The sequence below is a fragment of the Ovis canadensis genome, chromosome 24, assembly GCF_042477335.2.
Source record: "Ovis canadensis isolate MfBH-ARS-UI-01 breed Bighorn chromosome 24, ARS-UI_OviCan_v2, whole genome shotgun sequence".
In the NCBI taxonomy this organism is placed as follows: Eukaryota; Metazoa; Chordata; class Mammalia; order Artiodactyla; family Bovidae; genus Ovis; species Ovis canadensis.
The window spans coordinates 26,363,583-26,391,047 of NC_091268.1; the positions used below are offsets into that span (position 1 = coordinate 26,363,583).

The window sequence follows — 27,465 nt, forward strand, 5'->3', positions numbered from 1 at the left end:
GGCCATCGACTTGGGCACAGGCCTTCCCGCCTCCTCCCGCTCTGTGCACAGGGTGTGGGCCCGAGTGGGCAGCTAGGACCTAGGACATGAGGATCTCCTAGAACAGGGTGTGGGTGTCCTCAGGCACCTTCGGGCCTTAGGTGGACCCTTTTGGAGCCAGAGGTGCCAACTCATCTTTTGGAGGTTGTGTGTCCCCCTCTCTAAAGAAGAGATGTAAAGGGGTGACCGGGCGAATGCCACTGAGCTGGCCCACAGGGGGCGCTACAGCAGTGGGGGCGGGGATGTTTGGCAATTCTGTTTCTTAGACCTGCTGCTGGTGACTTCCTCACTGTGCCTGGTGGCTGGATGGGCGCCAACTGTGTTGAATGGTCTGAGATGATTTAGAAAAGCATATGCACTGTGTGTGTATATGTTTGTTTGTGTGTATACACCCACCGGGGGAGGGCTGTGGGTGCATGTGTGTGTGCCTGCATTGTGCTAAATCGCTTCAGGCGTGGCTGGCTCTTTGCGACCCCATGGAATGTAGCCTGCCAGGTACCTCTGTCCACGGGATTCTCCAGGCAAGAATACAGGAGTGGGCTGCCATGCCCCGCTCCAGGGGCTCTTCCAACCCGAGGGGTTTGAGCCTGCATCTTTTATGTCTCCTGCATTGGCAGGCGAGTTCTTTACCAATGTGTGTGCCATTGTCTTTTCGTCAAGACAGAATCCCCAGGCTTTGTGAGTTATTTCAGGGAGTCTGTGATGAGTCTGTGACCTTGGAAAGTAGGAAGGCCATGGCCAGGTTGGTAAGAACTGCTCGAGGCTCCCCTGCATATAAATTCCTAGAAGGCAGGAGACCTTCATGGTCTTTCCACCAAAGACCTCTAGAGAAAATGCTTCACACGTCTCGGTGCCAAAGGAATGTTTGAATGAAATTACCAGAGTTGACTGTGACCGCTGGGCCCGCTCTCTAGTGGGCAGTAAAGTAAGCTATGAGGCAAGCCCTTTTCAACTCTTTTTTTCCCCTTATCAAATAGCAGATCATCCCAGCATTCCCAAGTGTTCATTCCAGCCCTATCTTTGAAAAAAGCTTTTTAGGTTTCATCTCTTTATTCTTGGACATGCTGGGGTCTTCGTCGCTGTGCCTGGGCTTTCTCTAGTTGTGGCGCACGGGCTTCTTATTGCGGTGGCTTCTCTTGTTGCGGAGCTTAGGCTCCAGGCGCACGGGCTTCGGTAGTTGCAGCTCACAGGCTCTAGAGCATTCCAGTCCCATCTTGAACATCAGAAACTTAAAAAAAAAATGCTATTTTATTGGCATCATTATAAGGAAGAGATGAGTACATGGACCAAATTAACTGTATTACAATGTTTGTGGTCTGCAAACAAGCAGCTCAGTTATGTAGGGGGATAAAAAAAAGGGCTCTTCCTAATGACTAATGTGTAACGTTAAGAGAGAGGTGCACAGAGTTCTCATCTGAGATGTTCTATTGTTCTGTTTGTTTTTCATTGCTCTGAAATGATTACTGCAAAATTTCTGAAATTGGATGCTTTTCAAAGAGGGAGATTAAAGAGCGTGAGCACAGGCTCACAGCTGTGTAAGAAAGAGCGCGCATCTGGGTTGCTTTAGGATGCTTTGGGCAGCATGTCTTCAGCTTCACCTTGGGCTCTCCGACAGCCCGTGAAGGAACTTTGAGGCCTCTTGGGGGTGCATCTGCCGTGCTTCATCCATGAGTCTGCGTGGAGCCGACTTGGCAGCTGGGAGCATCTCTGGCTGAGCTTGACGCCATCTTTTTCATGTTATTTAACTAAAGCCTCCTAAATGCAGTTTGATGGGGGTGGGTTTCCATAATGCCAAGACAGAGATGCTGTGGTATTCTGAAGAAATCCAGACTGAATGAACTGAGTGAGTACACAAGAGGGAAGAGAAATCTGGTCTTGACATGCTCGCTGGAGTACTCTGCAGTGACTGCCTGAGAATTCGTAGCTATTTGATTAAGGATCAGTTCTAATTGGAGAGTTCTATATTTATTATCCACATTTTTTGGTCTGTTTGACAGTCACCACTTGTCCTGTTTCTAGACTATGCTGGGGGTAGTATTCAGACTCTTGGCTCAGCTCCAAGGTTATCTCAGCCCACAGTTGCCAGACTCACTACAAAGGGCACCAGAAGAAGCTTCGTGTTGTATAAATAAACTGAAGGCCTCTGTGGAGGAGGGATCCTCTGAGGCTTCTTCTACTTCTAGAAATTGCTCCCTCCTCCTACATAGACACTGCACAGATACACAGACACTTGCCAAGGCTAACTGACCCAGCGTGGATACTCACCCAGGGGAAAACTATGTAAATACTTGCCTAATCATCTCTCTTTTGGTCTTAATTCTTTTGATTGCAAGTGGCAGAAATGTTGTCTTAAAACAGAATTTACTGGCTTAATGAGTTCAGGTATAGCCTGATCCAGGTGCTCACTCACTCTCCCTCCCTTTTCTTTTCCCCACCTTCCTCCTTCTCCTCCTCCTCCTTCCACCCTCCCTGCCTTTCTCTTATGATTTTATTCTCTAGTAGGTTCCCCTCCTTGTGAGGTTCCCCTCCTTGTGAGGATATAAGCTCCAGCAGATCTGAGCTTACATCCTCACAGGGAAAATACAACTAAAATATCCCTCACCTCTTTCCCAGTAATGCAAGCTCCCTATTAGCCTGGCTTTGGTGACGTGCCCTTCCTGTGGTAACCCCAGGGCTTTGATTGGCCAGGCCTTGATCTCGTGCCTGCCTCTAGGATCAGAGCTCAGGTGGGGTCCGCAGGAAGCACAGGGACTGAGGCTGGGTAGACATTGGGTCCCTAGAGGAGAATTGGTGTGCTGCTGCCAGAAGGAGGGGTATGAGTGCCCGGCAGAGAGAAATGCCCAGTGTTCACTGCGGAGGCTCACCCCTGGAACATTTGGGATTGGGCAAGCCATGAATGGGTCAGTCTGAACGTTTATGGGGCTGGGTTTGAGAGGTGTCACGTTTGGACCATGAGCTCAAGAGGTAGAGAAAGCCACCATGCAGAGAGAGAACACGCAGAGTGTAGGATGCCTGGCTCCCTGTCCTGGTTCTGATGGCTCTCTGGCTCCTGGTCTAGCCTCTTGGAGAGCCCAGCAGCACTTCTGGCCCTTGGTTGTCTGAGATACCCTTGTATTTTTTCAGTAAGTCCCCGTTTCCCCAAAGCTGTCATGAATTGTTTTTGCTCCCAGCAATGAAAGGGTCCATGACTGGGCAGAGAAAAACCAGGGACGGTGTTAGGCTAGCTCACAGGGTTTCCCTCCAGGAGAGGTGTGCCTGCAGGAGATTGATGTGCCTGGAGCAGAAGCTTCGTGCGATGGACCGACGCCTGGTATGGATCGAATTCTGCACACCACGAGCAGCTCCCAGTTCTTTAAAGGACAATTAGCAGCAGCAGGAGGAGGGAGGTCACTTAATCACATTAGAAAGAGATACTCATGGTCAGCCTTGGTGAATTATCGCCTCCCTCACCCATTCATTTACACGAGAACTGCTTGCCTGAAAGATGCTTGATCACACAGCCCGGTCTTTGGAGGCCAAATGTGGCTCAATAGTCCCAAATTGTCTGAAGCTCTTCATTCAGAAAGGGAAGCCCTAAAACCATCTTTTAGGGTTAGCCGTCTCTTTGGTATCTTCAGAGTTGAGTGTACTGCTTGTTAAGACACCAGATTCTTTTATCACGAGTTCATTTTTGCTCTATCTCTATTCTTAAGAACACTTGGTTTGGAAAGGTCTCCGTGTAATCAAAGTAGAAAACTTCAGTAGCTTTGACTTGGATTGTCCTCACCCTTCCTTCCCCTCAGCCTTGAAGTCTTTGCTTAGACAGCAGCTCCTCCAGGAAGCTTGCTTCGATTGACTCCACACTGCGTTCCATGCTGCTTCTCCTTGTCTCCCAGCCTCCTGTGTCACAGCACTGATTCCACCCAGACTATAGTTTTTGTCCACTTAGTTGTCTGTGAGCCTCATTCATGCGGGACCTTTTAGAGCAGGCCAGAACTTTGGTTGCACTGGGCCTTAGTTGCAGCGCTCGAGATCTTTAGTCAAGGCGTGCAAACTCTTTATTTATTTATTTTTACTTATTTGGCTGAGTCAGATCTCAGGTGGCACCTCGCGTCTTTAGTTGTGGCTTGTGGGCTCGGGTTCCCTGACCAGGGATTGAACCTGGGCCCCCTGCATAGGGAGCTCAGGGTCTTGGCCACTGGACCACCAGGAAAGTCCCTGCCCCGACATTAAGAAATTTAAGTGATGTGGAGAGCTTTAGTCAGTTACTAAGGTTCACAGCTAATAAAGGAGGTGAATTCAAAATTCAAACCCAGGCAATCCTAGTCCCCAGACAGCTCGTAATCACTGTTCCAAACTGTTGGGTCACCTCCATCTATCTCCTTGCAGCCGGCTCAGATCCTGGCTCGTAGGTGCTCAGTAAACATTGGATGAGCTGAAGTAGATTGAATACCTCTGTGTGTGCAGCTTGGCTTAGGACTTTTTACTCTTTTTGCTTTTGGCCTTGCCATGTATCACATGGGACGTCAGTTCTCCAGTCAGGGACTGAACCCATGCCCCTTGCTGTGGAAGTGAGGGGTCTTAACCACTGGAGCTCCAGGGAAGTCCTGGCTTCCCTTCCTTCATGGCTCTGATGAGAGTTAGAGGCAGGGTTGGCTTCCCCCTTGAGCAGAGTTGTGCCGCCAGAGAGTGAGTTTTCCCCGGGACCCTTCTCTCTGAGGCTGAGAGACTTCCTCTGCTTATAAAACGTCTTTCCCATACCAGCAACCTCCTCCAGGGCTTTAGCTCTGGGGTGACAGAGTGACAAGGAGCTTCCCATCTGTCTCAGCAGTGTCACAGCTGTTTGGGACTGGGAAGCTGTTTGGAACATCAGATCTTCCAAGAGCGTTTTTCTTGCAGTTTCATTATAGTGGCAGGATTCAGGTGCATATGGAAATCCGTGTCTCAAATATCCTGGCCCTCGTTCTGCCTTCGCAGTTATGCCCAGTTGGTTTCATGCTGTGGGCAGGCCTGCATGGTCCCCGGGCCCCAGCCAGCTCTCAGGCCCTGGAGCCCAGGTCAGGGCCCGAGTCCCCACCCCCACACTCATTCGGGTTTCCTCCTAAATGACAAGGACAGTTGTTTTGTTTTGGAATGTGGCCATGCATTTCAAAGCAGCAATGAACATTTATCCAGTTGCATTTGGAGAGAAGGGGGAGAGTGACTATGCATTGTCTTCTCAAAGCTCACCAGAAGCCCCACTGACCTGAAATGTATCATTTCATTTTTCTCTCATCAAAGTCAGTATTCAACAGAAGCAAAAAAGTTGGGAAACTGGGAAAACCATAACAGTAATAAAAATTTAACAAACATTCCAACACAACCGCTGTTAATGTTTTGATTTGAAGCCTTCTGGTTATTTTCAGGGATATAATTGCACACATACACACATGTGATTGGAGTCATACTTATCGTCTCCTAAATGGTCTCTAAATTGAATTATTTGAGAGTAAACAGATATCCGACTTCTGCTTCTCCACCGCCACCCCCCACACTCCGCCCCCCAGAAGACTTGGCTGGTATTTACATCTGTGAAAAGAGAAGCAGAAGGTTTCGCTGCCTTTTGCAGTGAGTCTGAAACCCTGTTTGTAACTTCAGTGCTATGAATGGAGTAGCCAGCTTTTGGCAAGTGAACGCTGGCTGCCGTGCGCGTGGCCCAGTCACGATGTGCGTGACTCAGCTATCCAGACTGTGGCGTGTGACTGTGGGATGAAGTCATGCTTCCTTTTAAAATTCCCCAAATGTGATCCCTGGAGCCCCCGGCAGCTTGATGCCTGGAAATAAGCCCCCATCACAATGGTTCCAGCTATTTCTGAGTTTCCTGGGAACTGTCTCACGTGCGCTTGGGTACCTGCCCCTTGTGGTTTTCTCCGTGGCCCCTGACATTGCTGCTTGGCTGAGGATGACCCTCCTTAGATGGCCAGGGATCTGGGCACCTGGCCCATCTGTGGTCACCTTTGCTCTGGCTTGGGTTGGGGGAGGGAGTAGGATGCTTTCTCTAACTTTCTATGTTGTTGTTCAGTCGCTCAGTCATGTCCAGTTCTTTGCAAATTAATGGGCTGCAGCAGGCCAAGCTTCCCTGTCCTTCACTATTTCCCAGAGTTTCCTCAAACTCATTTCCGTTGAGTCAGTGATGCCATCCAACCATCTCATCCTCTGTCGTCCCCGTCTCCACCTGCTCTTAATCTTCCCCAGCAGCAGAGTTTTTTCCAGTGAGTTGGTGCTTTGCATCAGATAGCTGGGCCCGTTCCCTGTGTCCCCTCTGCAGAACCGAGATCAGGCCAGAAGTTGTAATTAAACTGGGCCAACAGTGTAGGGATCATGGCCAAGAAATACAGCACCGGGGAGAACTTGCAGTTGGGGCTGCCCTCAAGTCCAGGGGTCTCAGAAGGGTGACTCTCTGCCTTCCTTCTGGTCTCCAACTCCCTTGAAAGGGCACATGACTCTCCCAGTGGGGGAGAGTTCCACCCCAGTACAGGGTCAGATCCATGAAGTCAGAGCACAGTCAATGTCACACTTGTTTCCTCCTGGTCCTCTGGCCAAGGCTGCTGTTAGTAGTGATGGGGGCCGCAGTGGGTGTCTGGCAGAGCAGAGGGTCCTGGTGGGCCCGATTGGCCTGGAAGGTCTATTAGCATAGCAGGTTATGACATGACGTGGAGACATTCCCCATGGTTCCTCTGTCAGAGTCCGTCTGCCTCTGACTTTCACGGGAAGTGATCCCACCTGTGACTTACCTAGTCAGAGACTTGACTTTAGAGCCAAAGGGTGGCCCCCGGGTCAGGAACTCAGCACGCCAAAGGGACCTGAGTCCTGGCTTTTGTCACCGGATTGATGGGTGGTCATGGGAAGATGCGATCCCCAGAGTCAGGACGACCTGGGCCCCAGCGTTTGCTCGCTTTCTGACTAGTTCTGTGTTGGACCAGTGACTCAGCCTCCATAAGATAAGATGGCAAATGAAAGTGCAAGTGAACGGGCACTGCAGCCATGGTTTGTGGGCTATAATGTTTACCAAAAAAGAAAAAAAGTTTCCTCTTTCCTTTCCTCTTAGAGACTTAGGCCTGGAAAATTCCACAGACAGAGAAGCCTGGCAGGCTACAGGTCGAAAGAGTTGGACGTGACTGAGCACCACACAGCCAGAGACAGTAGCGCCCAGGCTGGCACGTGTGCGCAGTGATGTCGTCCCTGAAACATGGAGACTGGGCAGGTCTATTCCGCCTCTAAACTGCCCACCCTCTGTCCTTTTTTCTTTATTTATTTGTGGCTGCACGGGGTCTTGGTTGCTGCGTGGGCTTCCTCTCGCTGGCTGGCGGAGGCTACTCTTGGATGTGCTGTGCAGGCTTCTTGTGGCGGTGGCTTCTCCCGCTACAGAGCCTGGGCTCGAGGGCCAGAGGGCTTCGGTAGTTGTAGCACACGGGCTTAGCTGCCCTTTGGTATGTGGAGTCTTCCCAGACCGAGGATCAAACCCATGTCCCTGGTGTTGACAGGCAGATTCTTTACTGGACCACCAGCGAGGTCTTCCTCTCTCCTCCTTTAAAAGGCATGTGAGGGTGATGCTGGCAGGTTTTGGTAACGCATTTCCGCCTTTACAAGTCTGCCTCATCTGCATAACCCAGTGAACCAAAAAGTCGTTTTTCTCCAGCTCAGTTATTCATCTTATCCTTGGCATTTGGCTATAATAATATCACTCCATCAGCGTGATCATGCAGTAATTCAGGCATTTTGTTCTAGCAACGAGGACACTTACAGTTAATAACACATGAAGCTATTTCATTAAGAAGAAAGTTTTGTTCGGAGCCATTAACACAGGCCGCCAACCAAAACACAAATCATTTCCTTCCTTGGATATTAAGGAAGCAAAATTAATCAGGAACCTAAAGCCATTTCTCAGAGAATCTTTCTTACCCTGAAGTCATCTGACTCTCATCATTTAACACTCCTCATAAAGGGCATCTGAGCTTCCAGTTTATAGCGCTTGCTCTTCTCTGGGGCTGAGAGCACGTGGCCTGGGCTTCGGGTGTAGCAGCAACTTAAGGCCCATTTCCTGTTCTGCTCCTCACCCCCTGGGTCATATTGGGCGCGTTGCTTAGTTGCTCCAAGACTCCATTTCTCGGCGTATAAAATTGCAGGGCTCTGGTGAAAATTGTAGGTCAAATGTCTGTCCCATGGTTGGCAATACTGAATGGTACATCATCTTCTGGAGGTCTGAGGACATTCACATAAACTTAGCTTCCATTCTTGAGTATCACAACACACATGAAAAAGCATTTGGGGACCTCCCTGGTGGTCCAGTGGTTAAGAATCTGTGCTTCCAATGCTGGGGACATGGGTTCAATCCCTGGTCCAGCGAAATAAGATCCAACATACCCTGAGGCATGGCCAAAAGATGAAAGGGAAAAGAAAAAAACAACAACACACTTTTGGTTTTAAGATGGAGGACCGTGGATAAGAAGAAGTTGCCTGGAGGACTTTGCTGGTGGTGCAGTGGATAAGAATCTGCCTGCCAAGGCAGGGGACACGGATTCAGTCCCTGGCCCAGGAAGATCCCACGTGCCGGGGGGAAGCTAAGCCCGTGAGCCACAACTGCTGAGCCTGCACTCTGAGGCCCACAAACTGCCGCTGCTAAAACCCATGTGCCTAGAGCATGTGCTCCACAAGAGAAGCCACCGCAGTGAAGACCCCACGCACCACAGCTAGAGAAAGCCTTCACAAAGCAGTGAAGACCCAGCGCAGCCAAACATAAGCAGAATAAAAAGTCAATTTAAAAATGAAGTTGCCTGAAGCTGGAAACAGAGAGGCACACGCATTTGCCGGAGGTTTTCAAACAAGCAGCGTGTAAATGAGCATTAATTTCAGGGTTCCTGCTACATTCCCATCAGCAGCTTTCTCTGGAGGGTCTGGTCCTTGCAGAGGTTAGTAGCATCCATCAGCTACCGCCTATGAAGTTCCTCTCCCAAAAGAGCACCTTGTCCAGAGACCTTGGTGCTTGTGTGGCAGGAGCTGTATAAATGCCCGTGTACTGAGCTTGTTTCGAGTCAGAAGGCCCAGTAGCACTTCCCAGGTTTCATTTGCATCCTTGAAAACCCTCCCGAGAAGGTAATTTACTGAACTCTGCTGTTTCTGTTGACAGTTTTTTGGAAGCAAAGGGGGTGCTTAACTGCCCAGCCCACAGACTGTGCGTTCTGTTTGTTTCCTTGCCTGCCTGGCATTCGACAATTAATTAGGCATGGTAATTACCTGCTTTAATTTCGTGATTGCACAGCCTATAATTACCCCTAATTCTGTAATAGGGAAGTTCATGTACACAAAGGCAGATGAAGATGAAGGTGATGGGGTTACCATATGAATAGCTGCCGTCGCTTCCTTCCTGCCAGGCACAGCATCTCACAGCCACCCGACAGGATTGGTCTTGGCCCCATTTTACAGACTGAGAAGCTGAGACTTGAGGTGGAGTGTTTGAACCCAGACCTCTCTCCCTGTACAGCCCATGCACTTTCTCTGGGCCCTTCTGCCCCTCGCAGGACAGGCCTCAGACATGCCTAAGGTTCAGCATGTGGCTGGCTAAAGAATTTGTGCTTGGCAGATCTTAAAGCAGAGCTGAAACTTCAGCCCACTGATAACAAACTCTTAACTCTTCATTCTCCCTCTCCCCTTCTGACTTCTTGGCTTGCTCCCTCCCTTCTTCATATATATAAAGGTGGGGGGAGGCGGGGAGGGCTTCCCTGCTGGGGTAAAGGACCTGCCTGCAATGCAGGAGACCAGGGTTTGATCCCTGGGTTGGGAAGATCCCCTGGAGGAGGGCATGGCAACCCACTGTGGTATTCTTTCCCGGAGAACCCCATGGACAGAGGAGCCTGGCAGGCTGCAGGTCCATAGGGTTGCACAGAGTCAGACAGGACTGAGGTGACTAAGCAGTAGCAGCAGCAGCAGAGAGAGAGAGAGAGAGAGAGAGAGAGAGAGAGAGAGAGAATCGAGGCTGGAAGAGGTAAATATACATACCCAGGACAGCTTGGCTCCAAGAGCTAGAGCTGGAATTCAGGCTCAGGTCTCCCTGAGGCCAGAATCCCAAACCTGGACCCCCTCTCAGCACTGACATCTGACTGTGTCAGGCTCACAGACTAATTCAGACATCCCGCCATCATAAATTAGGGTAAAAAGCTCACCTTCCTGAGGATAGTATAGGCGTGGCTTTTTTTGACTTCCACTTTTATATCCAGGTTTAATGTAAATATCAGATGCTTAAATCTTCTTCATTGACGTATAGTTTGGTTTTTTAAGGCAATACTCATTGGTTTATTTGGCTGTGTCAGGCCTTGTGACACACAGGGTCCTCCGTTGTGGTGTGCGGGCTTCTCTCCAGTTGCAGCACACAGGCTCAGTAGTTTCGCTGTGTGGGCTTAGTTGCCCCACCAGGGACTGAACCCACGTCTCCTGCATTGGAAGGTGGATTCTTAACCGCTGGACCGTCATGGAAGTCCCTGGAAGGACTGTTGATCTATAATGCCGTCCAGTCTCTGCTGTTCAGCAAAACAATTCTATTATACACGCATATACATTCTTTTTTCTATTCGTCTCTCTTATGGTTTATCACAAGATATTGAGTATAGTTCCCTGTGCTCTACAGGAGGACCTCGTTGTTTATCCATAGATGTATAAATCTTAAGTTTATGTTCCGTTAATTTTTACTTCTGTGAGTTTCTGTGTAGCCCTGCCCAGAGACACAGGGCACCTCCAGCACCCTCAGTTGTGCCCTTCTGTGCTCCGACTGGGAATCCTCACCTACCCCCAAGGTCATGAAGCTATCCTGCTAGGCTTTCTCTTGGTAGCTTTCTGATTTTAGCTTCCACATTTAGATGTCTGATCCCAAAAGGAAAGAGCAAAAGCCATATATGCAATGGAATATTGCTCAGCCATAAAAAGGAACAAAATTGGGTCATTTGCAGAGATGTGGATGGACCTGGAGACCTTCTTATACAGTGAAAAGAGGTGAATTGGAAGCTAGGGGCTGACATATATACACAATTGATACTATATATAAAATAGATAATTCATGAGAACTTACTGTATAGCACACGGAATTCCACTCAGTGCTCTGTGGCGACTTAAATGGGAAGGAGACTCAAAAAAGCGGGAACATGTGTGGACATACAGCTGATTTGTTTTTGCTGTGCAGCAGAAAAAAACACATCATAAAGCAACTGTACCGCAATGAAAATTTAAAAACAACAACAAGAAAACAGATGCGTCAGTGCCCATAGCTGCCTTACCCGTAACAGTCCCTACTGGAAGCCGCGTCCACCCCAGCACAGAGGGTGTATAAGCTGTGGCATGGCCACGAGCAGGACACGAGAGTGCTACCCACACCACACAGAAACATCGCCCAGACACAACAGAGAGTGAAAAGAACCAGACACCCAGGGGCACACTCTGCGGGAGCCCATTGAGATGGGAGTTCAAAAGCAGGTGAACGAAGCCGGGGGAGCGCTCAGTAGAGTGGGCGGGTGGGTGGTACTGCTAGGCAGGGGGCACAGGGGGCCTGATGGGCACGCCCCTTCCCAGCAGATCGTCTTCATCTTCCAGATGAGACTGTCTGCACATGAGTCTGCTCTGGGTTCAGTTCATCCAGACTGAGGTTTTTGCCTCCTTCCCCAGCTTAACCTCTCCTTCCCCCCAGGATTATTACACACATCCCTGGGGTCATTCTTCCCCATGGAAAAGAAATCTCAAGATTCGAATTCCCTCTTAAAATAGAGAAGAGAGGATTTGCCCCATTCCCGATGACAGATATTACCCTTCTATTTTATTTTTCTTTTGCTGAGTCGAGGAGATTGGACTTGAAGTATCTTTTTATTGCTCACTTTAAAGGGAGCTTGTTTTTGCTGGGAGAGGTCAACTGTTTTTATTCCTCCAAGGAATTATTATCATTATGGCTCAAGCAGACAGAACTGGGGCCTATCAAACTTAATTTGGAGGGAGCAAGCCCTTAAAAACAAAACAAGAACAGAAACCTAATAATTTTGGACATAAGCCCTTTGAATTCTTCAGTGAAAGAAGTGCACAGTTTGGTTAAGTATAATTCAAGGACAACTTAATTTGCAGAGATCGTTTCCTGATTTCAGATGCTAAAAGCATGGCTGTTGAGGCTGGACTGTTCAGGGAATTCTGCGTGATTGTGATGGCATTTGATTCCGGAGGGAAGAGGCATGAATGAGAGAGAGCAATCGACACCGCTGGTACCAAGGAGACTGTTGTAAGGACATGTGGTCTCCCCAGCAGAGGGGCGGTTAGGCCTCAGAGCCGTTGAGCACCTTCCTTGCCAGTTGCCAGCATTGCTGGGTTGGGGTTCCTAGGGCCCTGGAGAGCCTGGGTTCTGCAGCTATGTGCTGTAATAGAAAGGGCTGGGCCTGGACTTCCCTGGCGGTCCAGTGGTTAAGACTCTGAGCTTCCACTGAGGTGCGGGTTCGATCCCTGGTCGGGGAACTTAGATCCCACATGCCGCTTGGTACAGCCAAAAAGTACAGCCAGGCCTTAGCCATGAGGCAGACCCGGGCTCAACTTTCCATTTCCCTCCCTCCTCTGGGCAGGTGGCACAGCCCCTCTGAGCCCACATCTTTATCTGGAGAAGGGGCCAGTTCCCACCATCTGCCTTGCAGACTCACGTGAGGATGCCCTGTGAGGTGCGTGGCATCCCTTACACATAGCAGGTGCTTCGTAAATGGCAAGTATTAGCGTCAAAGGCGTCTCTATGCTATCGGCATCCTGAAGAATGCCATTCCACTCTCCTGGGGCTGACTGTGCACTATCGAAGGCGTCTCTATGTTATCAGCATCCTGAAAAATGCCATCTCACTCTCTTGGGGCTGACCGTGTGCTTGCCTCTTGCTTCATGGTTTTGACTGCTAACCAGAGAGGTCTGGCTTTGATTGACATCCAGACAACAGTGGAAGCTAACAGGGATGCTTGACCGGAAGTGTGTTGTTGGTCTCCATGGGCTCCGTGACCAGCTCCCCTTGCCTTGTTATCAGATGGCCTCCAGCTAGAACAGGGGCTGGTGCCAGAAATGCCCAGTGGCCGCTCTTCGCTTCTGAGATGGCCTCAGTCTAACGATGCTGGCTGGGGCAGGGTGGTCACTAAACTCAAGGAAGCGCCTGGGCCCCTCTCTGCCCCCAGTCCCCCTGGGGCGTCAGTTCTCCCCACCCAGTGTTCCTGGGAGGCTTCTCTCCCACTTGCTGGGTGACTTAGACAGCCGATCTTTTGAGACAGAGACTCCAGGGATGGTTCTGCTGTTGCCCTACCCCTTGGGTATGAAATCCTCCTAAGTCAAGCCCAAGGTCAGACCTCCTGCCTGATTTCCATGAACCCCTCAGTCTCCGCAATGAAATGGGAGTGGAATGTGGGTGGAAGAGCCCAGTGCAGTTCTTGGGATTTGTGAATGACCTAAGGACACAGAGGCCCCCGAGGGGTCCGTGAAGGGACCTAGAGGCCCTCTAGTTCAGCTCCTGCATTTCATGCAGGAGGAAGCGAGACCTGGAAGAAGCGGGGCTGCTCCCAGGAGCGCACACAGTGGCCCAAGGACCACCCCATCCAGTCTCAGGGACAGAGCTGCTTTTACAAACTCTGGAGAAATAATGTGTTTTGGGAGTCATGTTTAGGGAGCTTTTTAGGGGAGAGGCATGAGAATTCATGTTTTTACTTGAAGTTTTTAATGACCCCAGCATGATTTGTTCTGAACTGTCAGTCTAAGGCTCAGCAGTAATCCGTATACTTGTTCTTTACTGAGCAGAGCTCCTAGGGTGGAGACCGTAGAGCTAAGACAGGGGTGACTTCAGTGGCAGTGCTTCTTCCCGTTTGCAGAATTTCATGCTTTTGATGATTATGGTGATAACAACAATAATAAGAATAGCAGCAGCAGGTAACCCTCATGGCATTTGTATAAACACTTTCAGGCACGTTCCCCACTCCCCGCCAATTATACCCATTACTCAAGTGAGTAAACAGATTCAGAAGCAGTTCGCCTAACATCACATAACTGACTGGTGGTCGAGGTCTGATCTGGGATTTCCCCCTGCAGTCCATGAGCCAGCTGTGACCACCCCCATGTCCTGGTAGAGCCCAGTTCCCATCAGCCAAACCATTGGAGGGGATAAATATTAAAGCTGATTACCAAGATCAGAGACTTACAAAATCCACACCTTTGTAAATCCCCAGTGGCAGCCTCACCAACGAGTTGCATTTTTTTTAATGTTATTTATTTATGCATTTTATTTTTGGCTGTGCTGGGTCTTTGTTGTGGCGTGTGGGCTTTCTCTCGTTGAGGGGAGCTGGGGTTACTCTAGTGGTGCGAAGGCTTCTCATTGCAGTGGCTTCTTTTGCTGCAGAACAGAGGCTCTAGAGCGCTGGCTCAGTAGCTGGCAGCCTGCAGCCTCCAAAACGGGCTCTGTTAGTGGTGGTGCACGGGCTTAGTTGCCCTGAGGCATGTCGGAGCTGAGTTCCCTGCCTAGGGATTGAACCAGTGTCCGCTGCATTGGCAGGTGGATTCTTAACTACTGGACACAGGGGAAGTCCTTATGTTACATTTTTAATTGTTTCTTTATCAAACACTTAAATGGCATCTTCTATCTACCAGGCCCTATTCTAAGCCTGTTACACGTGTGAACTCATTTACTCCTCCCAAGACCCAGCAAGGGAGGTAATACCCTCATTTCCCAAAGGAGGAAGCAGAGGCCCAGAGAAGTGAGGTGGCTTTCTCAGGGTGCGAGGCAGAGCCGGGCTCTGACCCCAGAATGTGGCTGCAGTGTCTCCGCGCTTAACTGCCTCCGTGCGTCGGGTCTGCCTACGGGTGACACTGCTGTGATGTCAGAGCCCCCATTCTCCACCACCAGAAACTTGCTTCCCTCCCTGCCCCAGCCATCATGCCCGTGACCTTCCCTCTCTCCGACGTTGCTGATTCAGATTGTCAATCCGGGTGGCTTTCCCCAAGCCATGGGCCCCCAGAGCCAGACATCAAGGAGGATATGAAATGAGCAGGGAGTATTTGTCACAGAAAGGAAGGATTGAACTAACGGTTTCTTTTTTGAAAAACAAAATGTTTTGGTTGGTGATTGTTTGGTGGCTGCACTGGGTCTTAGCTGTGGCTTGAAGGCTCTCTGGTTGTGGCGTGCCGGCTCTAGAGTGCACAGGCTCAGTGATCTCAGTTCACAGGCCTAGAAGCCCGTCGACTTCTAGTTCCCCAACCAGGGATCAAACCTGCGTCTTCTGCATTGGACCGCCAGGGAGGTTCCTGAACTAGTGGTTTCTGAGGTCCTTTCTAATGCTGCTGTTCCAAAGCTCTGAGTTCTTGAATGCCTGCTATCCCCCAGAGCAGGGGGTAACACTCTGAGCGTGGAAGGCCAAGGGATGATGCTGTTTCTAGAGCAGGATGTTTGTTCTCATCTGAACGTTTTTAAGAAGGTTTTAAAGAATGCGAGCAAATCAACACCATCCTGGTTGTTAAGACATTTTTAAGAATTTAAGAGGTGAAAGAATTTTAAAGAAAAGGCAGGCAGGTCGGCATGATCCTGGTTTGCCAAAGCGAGTGATAGAGCCTGAAGTGAAATGGTTGTAATGATGCAGGAGCCTTCCCTGCTCGATGAACCTGCCCCAGAACCTAGTCTCTGGCATGAGCATCCTTCTCGGGCAGCCGCTGAAGGAGTTTGAACAGGGGAAGGGAAAATGAATGGGGAAACATGGGAGGCTGAAGGAGCGCCTGAAGCCTGTTGTCACGGTCCCACAGGAGCGGGGCTGCCTCTGGGATGGGCTTGGCAGTCCCTGCTGCTCAGTACTTGGACATGGGGGTAACAGACAGCACTGGTCAATGCTGATGCCCAGATTTCTGACTCATGCAACTCTGCGGTCCATTCGCCGAGAGAGTGAGGTAGAGATCCTGAGTGTAGATGTAAACAAAAAGAGCTTTCTCAAGCCTGAGTCCAGAGTTCACGTCAGAGATCCAGACTAGAGATAACGACTTGAGAGCCGTTGACCTAAAAGTGAAACGTGCAGACGTGGGAGTGGACGCCTGTGTCAGGGCGAGGAGGGTCCTGGGGAGCACGGGCAGGAGAGGAAGTGCCCACGAGGAAGCCCACGAAGGGTCCGTTGGAGAGGCAGAAAGGACTCAGCGCTTCCACAGAGTGAAGCATTTGGCTCTTGAATGTGTTATGAGAAGTGCAGAATTGTAATTTATAGCGCACATTAGAGTTGCCAATTTTTATCGTTATGTGAGAGGTTTTTAAGATGTATATTGACATTCAGTGATTGCAGATTATAAGAGCTATTTATCATTGGAGGCTTTACTCTCTGGGCTGTTCTTAACTCATGTAATTTTTAAAAATGCATTGATCTCTCTGCCTCTGTCTTCCCTCACGATGCAGTTGCTGAGTGTCCCTGGGAGCTGTGAGGGCCTGTAAATGCTGATGAAACAGCCCTCGTGTGTTGTGCCCCCAGAGTGTTCTCTTGTTTAAAGAAGTTTTACGCCCCAGTTATGCTTATCCCACCTGGATGTGACTTTCCATCCAGCTGGGTCGATCTCAACTCTGGTCTCTCCCTCCTTCCCCAGATCAGTCTCCACCCACTGCGTGTGCTGGTCTCCGTGAAGCCAGGCATAGCTGGATGGCTTCTATACCTAAACACTCTCCGAACTGCCTTGGGAACAGGCTCTGTCAGTAAGGTCTCAGCTCCATTTTATAGATGAGCAAACACGTTGTCAGAGAGGAGGGAGAGTCTGTGCTTTCCATTAGAGGTTCCCCTAATTGCCCATTGTCTTAGTCCACTTAGGGTGCTCATGGTCCCCTTCGGCTGCTGTAACAACTATAGACGGGCTGCTTTCAACAGTGAACTCTTCCCCACAGTCTAAAGGCTGGGAAGTCCAAAATCAAGGCTCCACACAGCTCCCTCCTCACTGTCTTTGCATAAGGAAGGCATGAGGCAGCTCTGGGGTCTCTTTTGTAAGGGCACTAATCCTGTTCATGAGGGCCCCACCCTCATGACCTAACTGCATTGGTGGTTTGGATTTCCATATGTGCATTTTGGGGGAGGGGCACAGTCTGACTCTAACATCTCCCACTCATCGGAATCACCGGAAGGCTTTGGAACGCTAGGAATTCCTGGGTCTCAGATGGTTTCTGTGTGGTCTACCCCAAGGCTGGTGATTATTCGAAAGCACTGCCCTTCTCTGCACTAAATTTGGATATGTTTGTTGAAAAACAACAATAATGAGGACTTTCTGAGTATTTAAATCAGGGACCAGAGAAGTTTTTTTGTAAAGGACCATTTACTTTTGGAAAGTAAATGGCTTTCCAGACGGTGCTGGTGGTAAAGAACCCACCTTCCAATTTAGATGTAAGAGACTTGGGTTTGATCCCTGGGTTAGGAAGATCCCCTGGAGGAAGGCACAGCAACCCACTCCAGTATCCTTGCCTGGAGAATCCCATGGACAGAGGAGCCTGGCAGAGTCCATAGGGCCACACCGAATTGGACATGACTGAAGTGTCTTGGTGATGGACAGGGAGGCCTGGCGTGCTGCAATTCACGGGGTCACAAAGAGTCGGACACGACTGAGTGACTTAGCATGCGTGCATGCAGAGTAAATATTTTCAGCTTTGCAGGCCATGTGGTCTTCGTTACAGCCACTCAACTCTGCCATTGTAAGCAGCTATAAACAATAGGTAAACAAATGGCATCACCAACTCAGTGAACGTGAAATTTGAGCAAACTCCAGGAGACAGTGGAGGACAGGGAAGCCTGGCATGCTGCAGTCTGTGGGCTCACTAAGGGTCAGACACAGCTTAGTGACTGAACAACAGCAAGCAAATAGATGTGGCTGGATTTGACCCACAGGGCCACAGTTTACCTCCCCTGACCTAGATAATTTGTTTTGTACTTGATGATCAGATAATAGTTAAATTTGCCACTCTTAAGGGGATATTTGCACTTGTGTAAAAATACAGTACAAGTAGATACAGTCCATTCAAGATGAATCAGAGAAGAAGGGCATTCAGCCATGAGTCTGTAGACCTCTAGAACATTAGCTTGAACAGTTTAGAGGTGAATATTTCTCTCTCTCTCTCTTTTTTTTTTTTTTAAGTTTTGAATAGATCATCTAGTATTTGGTGTGGTTGCCCCATAATTTCATCAGAGACCCAAGGTCCTTCCACTTTTCATATCCATTCTCCTGATCACCTCATGATCATAAAATGACTGCTGGAGCGCCAGTCTTCACATCTGTGAGAAAGAAGAAGACAGGGAGAAGAGTAAAAAGGCACTTATCAGCTGGGTCAGATCTCTCCTAAGAGCTTTCTTTCATCTCATTGTTCAGTTGCTAAGCCATGTCCAACTCTTTGCAACTCCATGAACTGCCACACATGAGGCTTCCCTGTCCTTTGCTATCTCCCTGAGTCTGCTCAGATTCATGTCCATTGAGTCAGCGATGCCATACAACCATCTCATTCGCTGTTGCCTAATTCTCTGCTTGCATCTTTCCCAGCATCAGGGTCTTTTCCAATGAGTCTGCCAGGAGCACTGGAAAATGTAGTTAATATTTTTTTTTTTTTCTGAACTCTTTGCTCTCCCCAGAAATGGATACTGATTAGGCAGCTCGCATTTGCTGTGACTTGGGAGGGCCCAAAGAATGCCCTACAAGTGCCGCATTAAAGTCCTGTGAGCTCCTGGGTTTACTTGCCGACTGACCCATCTTGTCTCAGTCCGTGGAGACTTAATTCCTGAAGTCTCTGTTCCACAGCTAGCCAAGCCTTTCCAGATGCTTCTGGGGTCTAATTATCCTTCACTGTTACAAAGCGAATCCTGGCATAATTGTGATAACCGTCTGTCTGTCTGTTGTATCACTGCATGGGCACCTAGTGCCAAAAAAGCTCTTGAGACATATCATTTCCTCTTTAGGCAACTTTGGCTGCCATAAAGTGCCTCCCGAATGAAATTTGTCTTTCTCTAGTTTCTGTCTGCTGGAAGTTTGCCTCCTGGAATCATCCAGAACACATCATCTTGGTCTTTCCTTTTCCTCATTGCAGTCTTCAGAGATCCCTACCTCCTCCATCTTTGAGGCTCAGTTTATCATCCTCCATGTCTTCCTTCTTCCTTCTGATAATTTGGTTGCAGATCATCTCTGAGGACCTGTGCTTCTAAACTTTTAAAGTGTGTGTGAACTAGTTGGGGTTCTGGTTAAGACACAGATTCTGAGTCAGTACATCTTGGGTGGAGCCTGAGATGTTGCGTTTGTGCCACCTTACCACATGATGCTGAAGCTCCTGGTTTGCGGATCACATTTTGAGTAGCAAGTTTTATGGGCATTTCTGAACCTATTTCAGTTCATCTTTTAACAGGCAGCAGCCAAAACCTAACAAAGTTGGTGTGGTCAATTTAGAATAAAGCAAGACTCGTCAACTCCTTTTATTTAAAATATATCAGATACCTTTTAATGAGATCTAAATAGTTGGAGAAGGAAATGGCAACCCACTCCAGTATTGTTGCCTAGGAAATCTCATGGACAGAGGATCTCATGGCAGGCTACAGTCCAGGGGGTCGCAGAGAATCAGACACGGCTGAGCAAATAATACATAGGCCTTTTTTTGGTGACCCTTTCATGGTATTCACTTAACTTGAATTTACTAAAACTCGTGAGTCTTTATCCCACAGGCCATTGCTGTACCGTATCTCCCCCATCTTATCTTACAGTGCTGGCTTTTGGGGTTGTACTGCAAAGTCTGGCACTGATCTTTTTAAGTTTCATCCTGTTGTGTTAGACTCATCCCTCAAGTCGCTTGAGATCACTTGATATCTGTCATCCAGGATATTTACGGTGTCTCTTCACTTGGGGGCTTCTATCAGACTCGATAGGCCTCCATTTCTCCATCCAAGTCCACTGGAAACTTCCATCCATTGATTGGCATTCTTTGGGTTTAAATTCTCCCTCCTTCACCTCGTTCACCAGAATATTGGTGGTCACCTTCCCAGAGCTCAGATATATGAGATCTGCATTTGGGGATGCAGGGTACTCTTTAGAAAGAGGCAGAATTTATCAGTCACAGTAGAGATGCCTGCTTTTATGGTGAAAGAGGTTTTAAGACATGTACTGACATTCGCTGACCGCAGATTACAATAGCTATTTATCAGTGGAGACTTCACCCTCTGGGCTGCTCTTTTCTTTTTTTTTGTTTCTAATTTTATTTATTTTTGGCTGCGGCAGGTCTTCATTGCGGTGCACAGACTTCTCACTGCGGTGGCTTCTCTTGCTGTGGAGCATGGGCTCTAGGGCTTCAGTCGCTGTGGCCCACAGGCTTAGTTGCTCCACAGCACACGGGATCCTCCCTGGCCAGGGATCAAACCCATGCTTCCTGCTTTGGCCGGAGGATCCTTTACCACTGAGCCACCAGAAAAGCCCTGGGCTGTTCTTATTAACTCATATAATTTTTAAAAAAATTCTTTGAGCTCTCTCCCACTTCTCTGTTTTGCTTTCTGACGTAGTTGCTGTGTGTCCCTGGAAGGTGTGAGGGCATGTAAAAAAAAAAAAAAGCTGGTGAAATAGCCCTTACATTTTATACCCCTTGAATGTTACCTTGCGGATCACATCTTGATTAAAATGGAGAAGTTTCATGCCCCAGGTGTGTGTATCCCATCCTGATGTGACCTTCCATCCAGTTGTACTGATCTCAGCTCTTGCCCCCTCCCTCCCTCCTCCTTCCTGGGATTGATTTCAAACCCCGCCCCCCACCCCACCCCACCCCACCCCCTGGCCCTGGCCCCTCCCCACCGGCGTGCTGGTCTGTGTGATCCAGGCACAGCTGCACAGCTTATAAGCCTGACGGTTCTCCCCACCACCTTGGGAGGAGGTGCTGTTAGTCAGCTCCATTAACAGATGAAGACACGCAGGCCAGCGAGGATGAATGGCCTCTCCACCGCCATCTGTCACTGTCACAGCACGCCTGTGACAAAAGCATGGAAAATGCGTCTCTGAGATGAATTGGGCTGTCGGTCTCCGCTGATACTGGGAACTGATGTTCATCAGTGCACGGCCTGCCAGATGGTGCCATTCTCTCCTGTACCCATTTATGCACATGGTACACCGAGTCCCTCCTCCACGCCCAGCACTGGGCCTCCAGTGACCCGGGGGCAGACGTGGCCCTGTTGTCACAGAGCTGGTTTTCCTGGAGTGTGAGGAGGTGTTGCCAGAGCCCCACTCCCTTTGTAATGAGAATTTTTTTCACTTTAAAATTTTTTTAATTTTTACAATGTTGCATTGGTTTCTGCCATACAACGATGCAAATCAGCTGTAATGATACATATATCCCCTCCACCTCGAGCCCCTCTCCCACCCCCGTCCCACCCCTCTAGCTCATCACAGAGCACCGGCTGGGCTCCCTGTGCTGTACAGCAGCTTCTCATCAGTTGTCCATTTTACACATGATAGTATATAGGTTCATCAACATCGTTTTTCTAGATTCCACACATATGCATTAATATACAATATTTGTTTTTCTCTTTCTGACTTCTTTCACTCTGTATAATGGGCTCTAGCTAGGTTCATCCACCTCACTAGAACTGACTTAAATTCATTTTTTATGGCTGAGTCGTATTCCATTGTATAGAGGAGATGTACATCTCCTTTATCTGAGATTCCTGAAAAACCTAGGAATACACCTACCGTATACCCAGCAACCCCACTGCTGGGCATGTACTGTGAGAAAACCACAATTCTAAAAGACACATGACCCCCGGTGTTCATTGCTGCACTGTGTACAACAGCCAGGACGTGGAAGCATCCGGGGTGGAGTGAGAGTTTCAAGGGACTTGATATTTTCTCTCTCTTTCCGTTTTCTCCAAAGGTCTACATCCGGATAAAAGACGACGAGTGGAACGTCTACCGGCGGTACGCGGAGTTCAGGACTTTGCACCACAAGTTACAGAACAAATACCCTCAAGTGAGGGCCTTCAGCTTCCCGCCCAAGAAGGCCATTGGAAACAAGGTAGGTGGCACCACTGCTGTGGGCTGGGCAGCTCTCCGACTGGTGCCTCTGTCCTCTCCTTCTGCCGGCGATTTAAACATCTGGGCTCCCCTATGTAACTCAAAAAGTTGGCTGATACAAGAAAAAAGATGGGAACGAAGTAAACAGCCACCCACCATTCATCCCCCAAAAGACAGTCGAGTTACGTCTTGTCTGCGTGTCCAGCCTCTGACCTCTCTGGAGTGGGGCTGCCATACCTGTTCTGCTAAAAGGCCAGAGAGTAAGTGTCTTGGCTCTGCAGCCCCTATCACTTCAGCCAAAATACCCAGCGCTGCCCTCATGGCAGCAGCCGCAGACAGTATGTGTGCCCGTGAGCATCCCTGTGTGCCAGGAAAACTTGATTTATTAGAAGAGGTGGCAGCTGGATCTGGCCTATGGGACATAGTTTGCCAGCTCCTGTTCTGGACCAAAAAAAAACCAAAAAACAGTCTTCTGGTTTTCATCCATGGTTGTCCTAATATTTATTTGGACTTAAGAGTATGGGGTTATTTCCCAGGTAAGGCTTTCTCAGAAGAGCTTGTTTTATTACAGGATTGCTGCCTCATGAGGGTTGGTCACTGACAATTAACTAGTGTGTTTCTGAGTGTTCATCCTTGTGCCCTGGAGAAAGGAGGCACTAGCCCTCCTCTCTGGTCAGCTAGCATCCATGCATTCATCCAGCCGGCATTACTGAGCACCAGTCAGTGTCACACTGTAAGTGGCCCCAAAGATGACAGCCGAGCTTGGCATAGGGCCCCGCTGTGTTGTCTGCTTCAGCCGGTTGGCATCATTTTTGTCATCCATCACATTTGCAGCCATTCTCCATCTTGGCTGGGCTTTGGATCACTCGGGAAGCTTTCCAAACTCTGCGGCCTGCCCACCCCCCACCCCCTATCCTGGGCTGACTGGCTTGGAGTAAGGCCTGTGCGTGGAGGGGTTTCAAGTGACCCCAGGATGCAGACAAGCCAGAGAGCCCCTGGCTTCCAGCCAAGTAGGAGACAGAGACACTTCATCAATTGTACCGTATGAACTAGCTTGGCAGGGGCGGTTGAATCAGATGAGATAACATGGACTCTTCTTAGGACCTGGGAGAAACTGGGCCTTGGGTGGGAGTTGGTTTTCAGAGTGTGGCCCCTGATCCACAGCATCAACCTCACCTGGAGCTTGTGAGAAATGCAGGTTCTCAGGCTCTGCCCTGCACCTCCTGGAAGACAGGTTCTGGGGCCGGGACCCCACAGGGAGGAGGGGGTTAACAAGCTCTCTGGGTGGTGCTGACCCATAGGTAGTGTGGGAACCTCAGCGCTGTCACATGGATGAAGCCTGTGCAGGTCCCACTGGCCTTGAATTTCCTAGCAAATCCTATGGTCTTTCTCATAGAAAAACCAGAGCAAGAGTTTCCGTAACCCACTCCCCACACTCACCAGTTCCATAGAGAAAACTTACTGACCGTTGTGTTTGTATGTTCAGAGGTTTCCGCTTTTAAACCAGATTAGAAGTCTGATCACATCAGGGTCTGCTGCTGCGTCGCATCAGTCATGTCCAACTCTGCGTGACCCCATAGACGGCAGCCCGTCAGGCTCCCGTCCTGGGATTCTCCAGGCAAGAACACTGGAGTGGGTTGCCATTGCCTTCTCCGACATCAGGGTCTGCTGGAACATAATTTAAAGAGTTATAAAGCAGGTTTGTCTCAGACCCAGAATAAATCTGTTGTTCCTTTTCTTCTGTTGAAGAAAAATAGAGTTGAGCCCATAAAAAACAGAAGACTGAGAAATTCTACAGTTGTTCACAGCAAGGAGTAAAATACTTCTTATGAAAATGGGGGTGGGGACTATATTACTGATTTAATCTCATGACTTGCAGGCTCATACAAATCTTGGGACCCATCCAGAGTATCTTTAAGTGTCATAAAATGAAATCCTATGTAACCAACGTATTATCACTGTAAGATGTTCTCATCTGCAGAGAGCATTACCCTGGCGCAGCCCTTGCATGACACCTGCAGGGAACGTGGCCTGTCTGCGTCTCACTGAGGGAATTAGCACAAGGCTGGACCGGGGGCATGTCTGTCTTCCACTGTGTTTTCACTTCCTGCTGTAAGGGGGCTTCCCCGGTGGCGCAGTGGTGAAGAACCTGCCTGCCAATGCAGGAGATGCAGGTTCAATCCCTGGGTCCGGAAGAGTCCCTGGAGGAAGAAATGGCAACCCACTCCAGTGTTCTTGCCTGGGAAATCCCGTGGACAGAGGAGCCTGGTGGGCTGCAGTCCTCGGGAGCCACAAGAGCTGGGCATGACTGAGTGAGCACTCACGCATGCACATGGCTGCTGTAACCGTTTCCCACACGTTTAGTGGCCTAAAACAATTGCAGTTAATTATCTATAGCCAGCCTCAATGGGCTATGATTCTGGCATGGGTGGAGGCTCTAGAGGAGAGGCCACTTCTTGCCGTTTGCAGCTTCCAGAGGCCCCCATGTCCCTTAGCTTGTGGCCCCCGTCTGTCTTCAAGGCCACAATCTCATCGCTCTGGTGTCTCTGCTTCTGTTAGCATAGATCTCCTTCTCTGACTCCTCTTCCTCTAATAAGGACCCCTGTGATCACAGTCCCCGCCCACCCCCCAAAATCTATGATCGTCTCCTCTCACGTTCTGCAAAGCCCCTTTCGCTGTGTAAGGTGAGATGCCCTTGGACTCTGGGATGAGGATGAGGAGGGACATCTTTGGGGCCCCACTTGCTGAATTCTTCTCTGCAGCTCCAAGGGACCCTCTCTCCCACTTCATCTCTCCTCAAGCCTTATGGTTGCACAGAACTTATTTAAGACAAGACAGAGCCATCCAGAACGCCACCAGTCCTCAGTGTGCTGGTGTGCCAGGCTCAGGATTAGTGAGAGGAAATGCAGCCCTGAGGAGTCGGAGGAGCCTTCTGGAGTCACGTGACTGTAGACAGAGCGTGAGCAATCCTGCGTCTCCTGTGTCAGCACAGCTGGTGAGAGAGTTTCCCCTCTGAGTGGGCCACCTGCATCCGTGCTCTGGTCTCCCATCCCTGTCAATCTGGGCCTGACCTTCACCAGCAGTGGGCGTTGTGCCTGTGAAATCTATCAGCAGGGTACCCAGGGCAACCCTGTTTGCAAATAAATGAGCTTGGAATAAAGGTACCCTCTGGATGGGCCTGACCCAGTGATGACTGGCTTATACACACGCACTGGCTGGTTCTTCACCAGATCATCGGTTCTGTTCCCCACGGTTAGGAGTGGATCTGACAGTTCCCAGTCTTGCTTAAGAAACTCACAGCTCAGGGCCTTGGCTGCTTGTCTAGTCTGTGTGGCCCTTTAGCTTTTAATTGGCTGGTTGGGTTCTGCAAGCACGAGTGCTCAGGCGTGTCTGACTCTTTGCGACCCCATGGACTGAAGCCCGCCAGGCTCCTCTGTCCTCGGAATTCTCCAGGCAAGAATACCAGAATGGGTTGCCATTTCCTTCTCCAGGAGATCTTCTTGATGCAGGGGTCAAACCTCCGTCTCCTGCATTGGTGGGCAGATTTTTAACACTGAGCCCACCTGAGAAGCCCTGGTCAGGTTCTGACTCTAGTTTAACTCCCTCTAGTCTGTGCCGCCGCGCCCCCCCCCCCCCCGGCGCCCCAATCCCCATCTGATCTGAGGATCTGTCTGATTTTCAAGAGCAGAATGAATCAGGATTCAGGACCTCAATGCCCAACAGAAGCCGGTGATGAGCTCTTCTTATAAGACCAGGTTTTCATTGGCTACACCTGAGTCTAATAACTGCTTTGATACCCTGTGGACAGAGTTTCTAGAGAGCTTGATTCTCAATTGAGCCAGAAAAATGTACCCCACCAAAGCCTTTTCTTTGATTGGGTCACTTCACCAGTGGAACACTAGCCTGCCTGGACCATTGAACCATGTATTAATATGGAACACTTGCCTTCCCGGACCATTAAGGCATGTATTAATATGCAGACACACATCTCCAGGTGGGTTGAGTTACATGCACCTTGTTGCTGTAAGCCTTAGACCCGTTAAATGATTCACTGTAGAATCCACAGTCCTGGACAGTATTCAAGGATGTGTTAAACACATTGTAGCCTTTTAAAATTCATCAGATGAGTACCTTTCTAGCCTGAATTTCTGTTTCCCTAGAAGTAAAATGTCATCTTAACCCCAGTTTGAACTTTTAAAAAATCAATTAAGTTTACACATTTTATAGTTTCTGGATGCAAGATTTGTCTTTACCAATGCATTTCTTTTACCGCAATGTGCTGTATATGTGTTTAGTTATAAATGCGCAGGGAGCCCAGTGCACTCGATGGAGATATAGTCATGCCTTCATGTACCAATCCAGCCTATCGCATTAAAATAGTTTTCAGAGTCAATGAAATATGTATTCCTTCGTAGCCAAGTCAGGCCACAATAGTTGTGTGTTAAAGTTGGTAGTGATGGTTTAGTTGCTAAGTCGTGTCCAACTCTTGTGACTTCATGGACTGTGGCCCACCAGGTTCCTCTGTCCATGGGATTCTTCAGGCAAGAATACTGATGTGGGTTGCCATGCCCTCCTCTGGGGGATCTTCCCAACCCAGGGATCAAACCTGCGTCTCCTGTACTGAAGGCGGTTTCCTGCATTACAGTCAGATTCTTTTCCGCTGAGCACCAGGGAAGCCCATGTTAAAGTTGTTGTTCAGTCGGTAAGTTGTGTCTGACTCTGCAGTCCCATGGACTGCCACACGCCAGGCCTCCCTGTCCTTCACTATCTCTCAGAGTTTGCTCAAACTCATGTCCATTGAGTCAATGCTGCCATCTAACCATCTCATTGTCTGTTTATTAAAATACTGGAGTGGGTAGCCATTCCTTTCTCCAGGGGATATTCCCCACCCAGGGATCGAACCCAGGTCTCCTGCATTGCAGGAGGATTCTTTACCAGCTGAGCCACCAGGGAAACCCAAGAATACTGGAGTTGGTAGCCTATCCCTTCTCCAGCAGATCTTCCCAACCCAGGAATCAAACCGGGGTCTCTTGCACTGCAGGCAGATTCTTTGCCAGCTGAGTTACCAGGGAAGCCCCTGAAGTTACTTACTAATTATTAATATCTTAGGCATGGGACTGTATCATTCAGGATGGGCTTGGGTTGTTGTTGTTGTTCAGTCACTCAGTCGTGTCTGACTCTCTGCAAGCCTGTGGACTGCTGCTCGCCAGGCCTCCCTGTCCCTCACCATCTCCCAGAGTTTGCTCAAGTTCATGTCCATTGAATCAATGATGCCATCCAACCATCTCATCCTTTGTCAGCCTCCTCTTCTTCCATCTTCAGTCTTCCCTGGCATCAGAATCTTTTCCAGTGAGTCGGCTCTTCACATCAGGTAGCCAAAGTATTGAAGCTTCAGCTTCAGCA

The 27,465-nt window shown here is 49.2% G+C and overlaps 1 protein-coding gene across 2 annotated transcripts in view; it reads left to right on the forward strand.

Moving 5' to 3' along the window:
• Positions 1-27,465, forward strand: part of SNX29 (sorting nexin 29) — a 603,019-nt gene that overhangs the window by 459,636 nt on the left and 115,918 nt on the right. For both annotated transcript variants that reach the window (XM_069569984.1, XM_069569985.1), the window contains exon 19: positions 21,923-22,063. In XM_069569984.1, the coding sequence (XP_069426085.1) occupies positions 21,923-22,063 (141 nt within the window). The remainder of the gene's footprint in view (positions 1-21,922; positions 22,064-27,465) is intronic.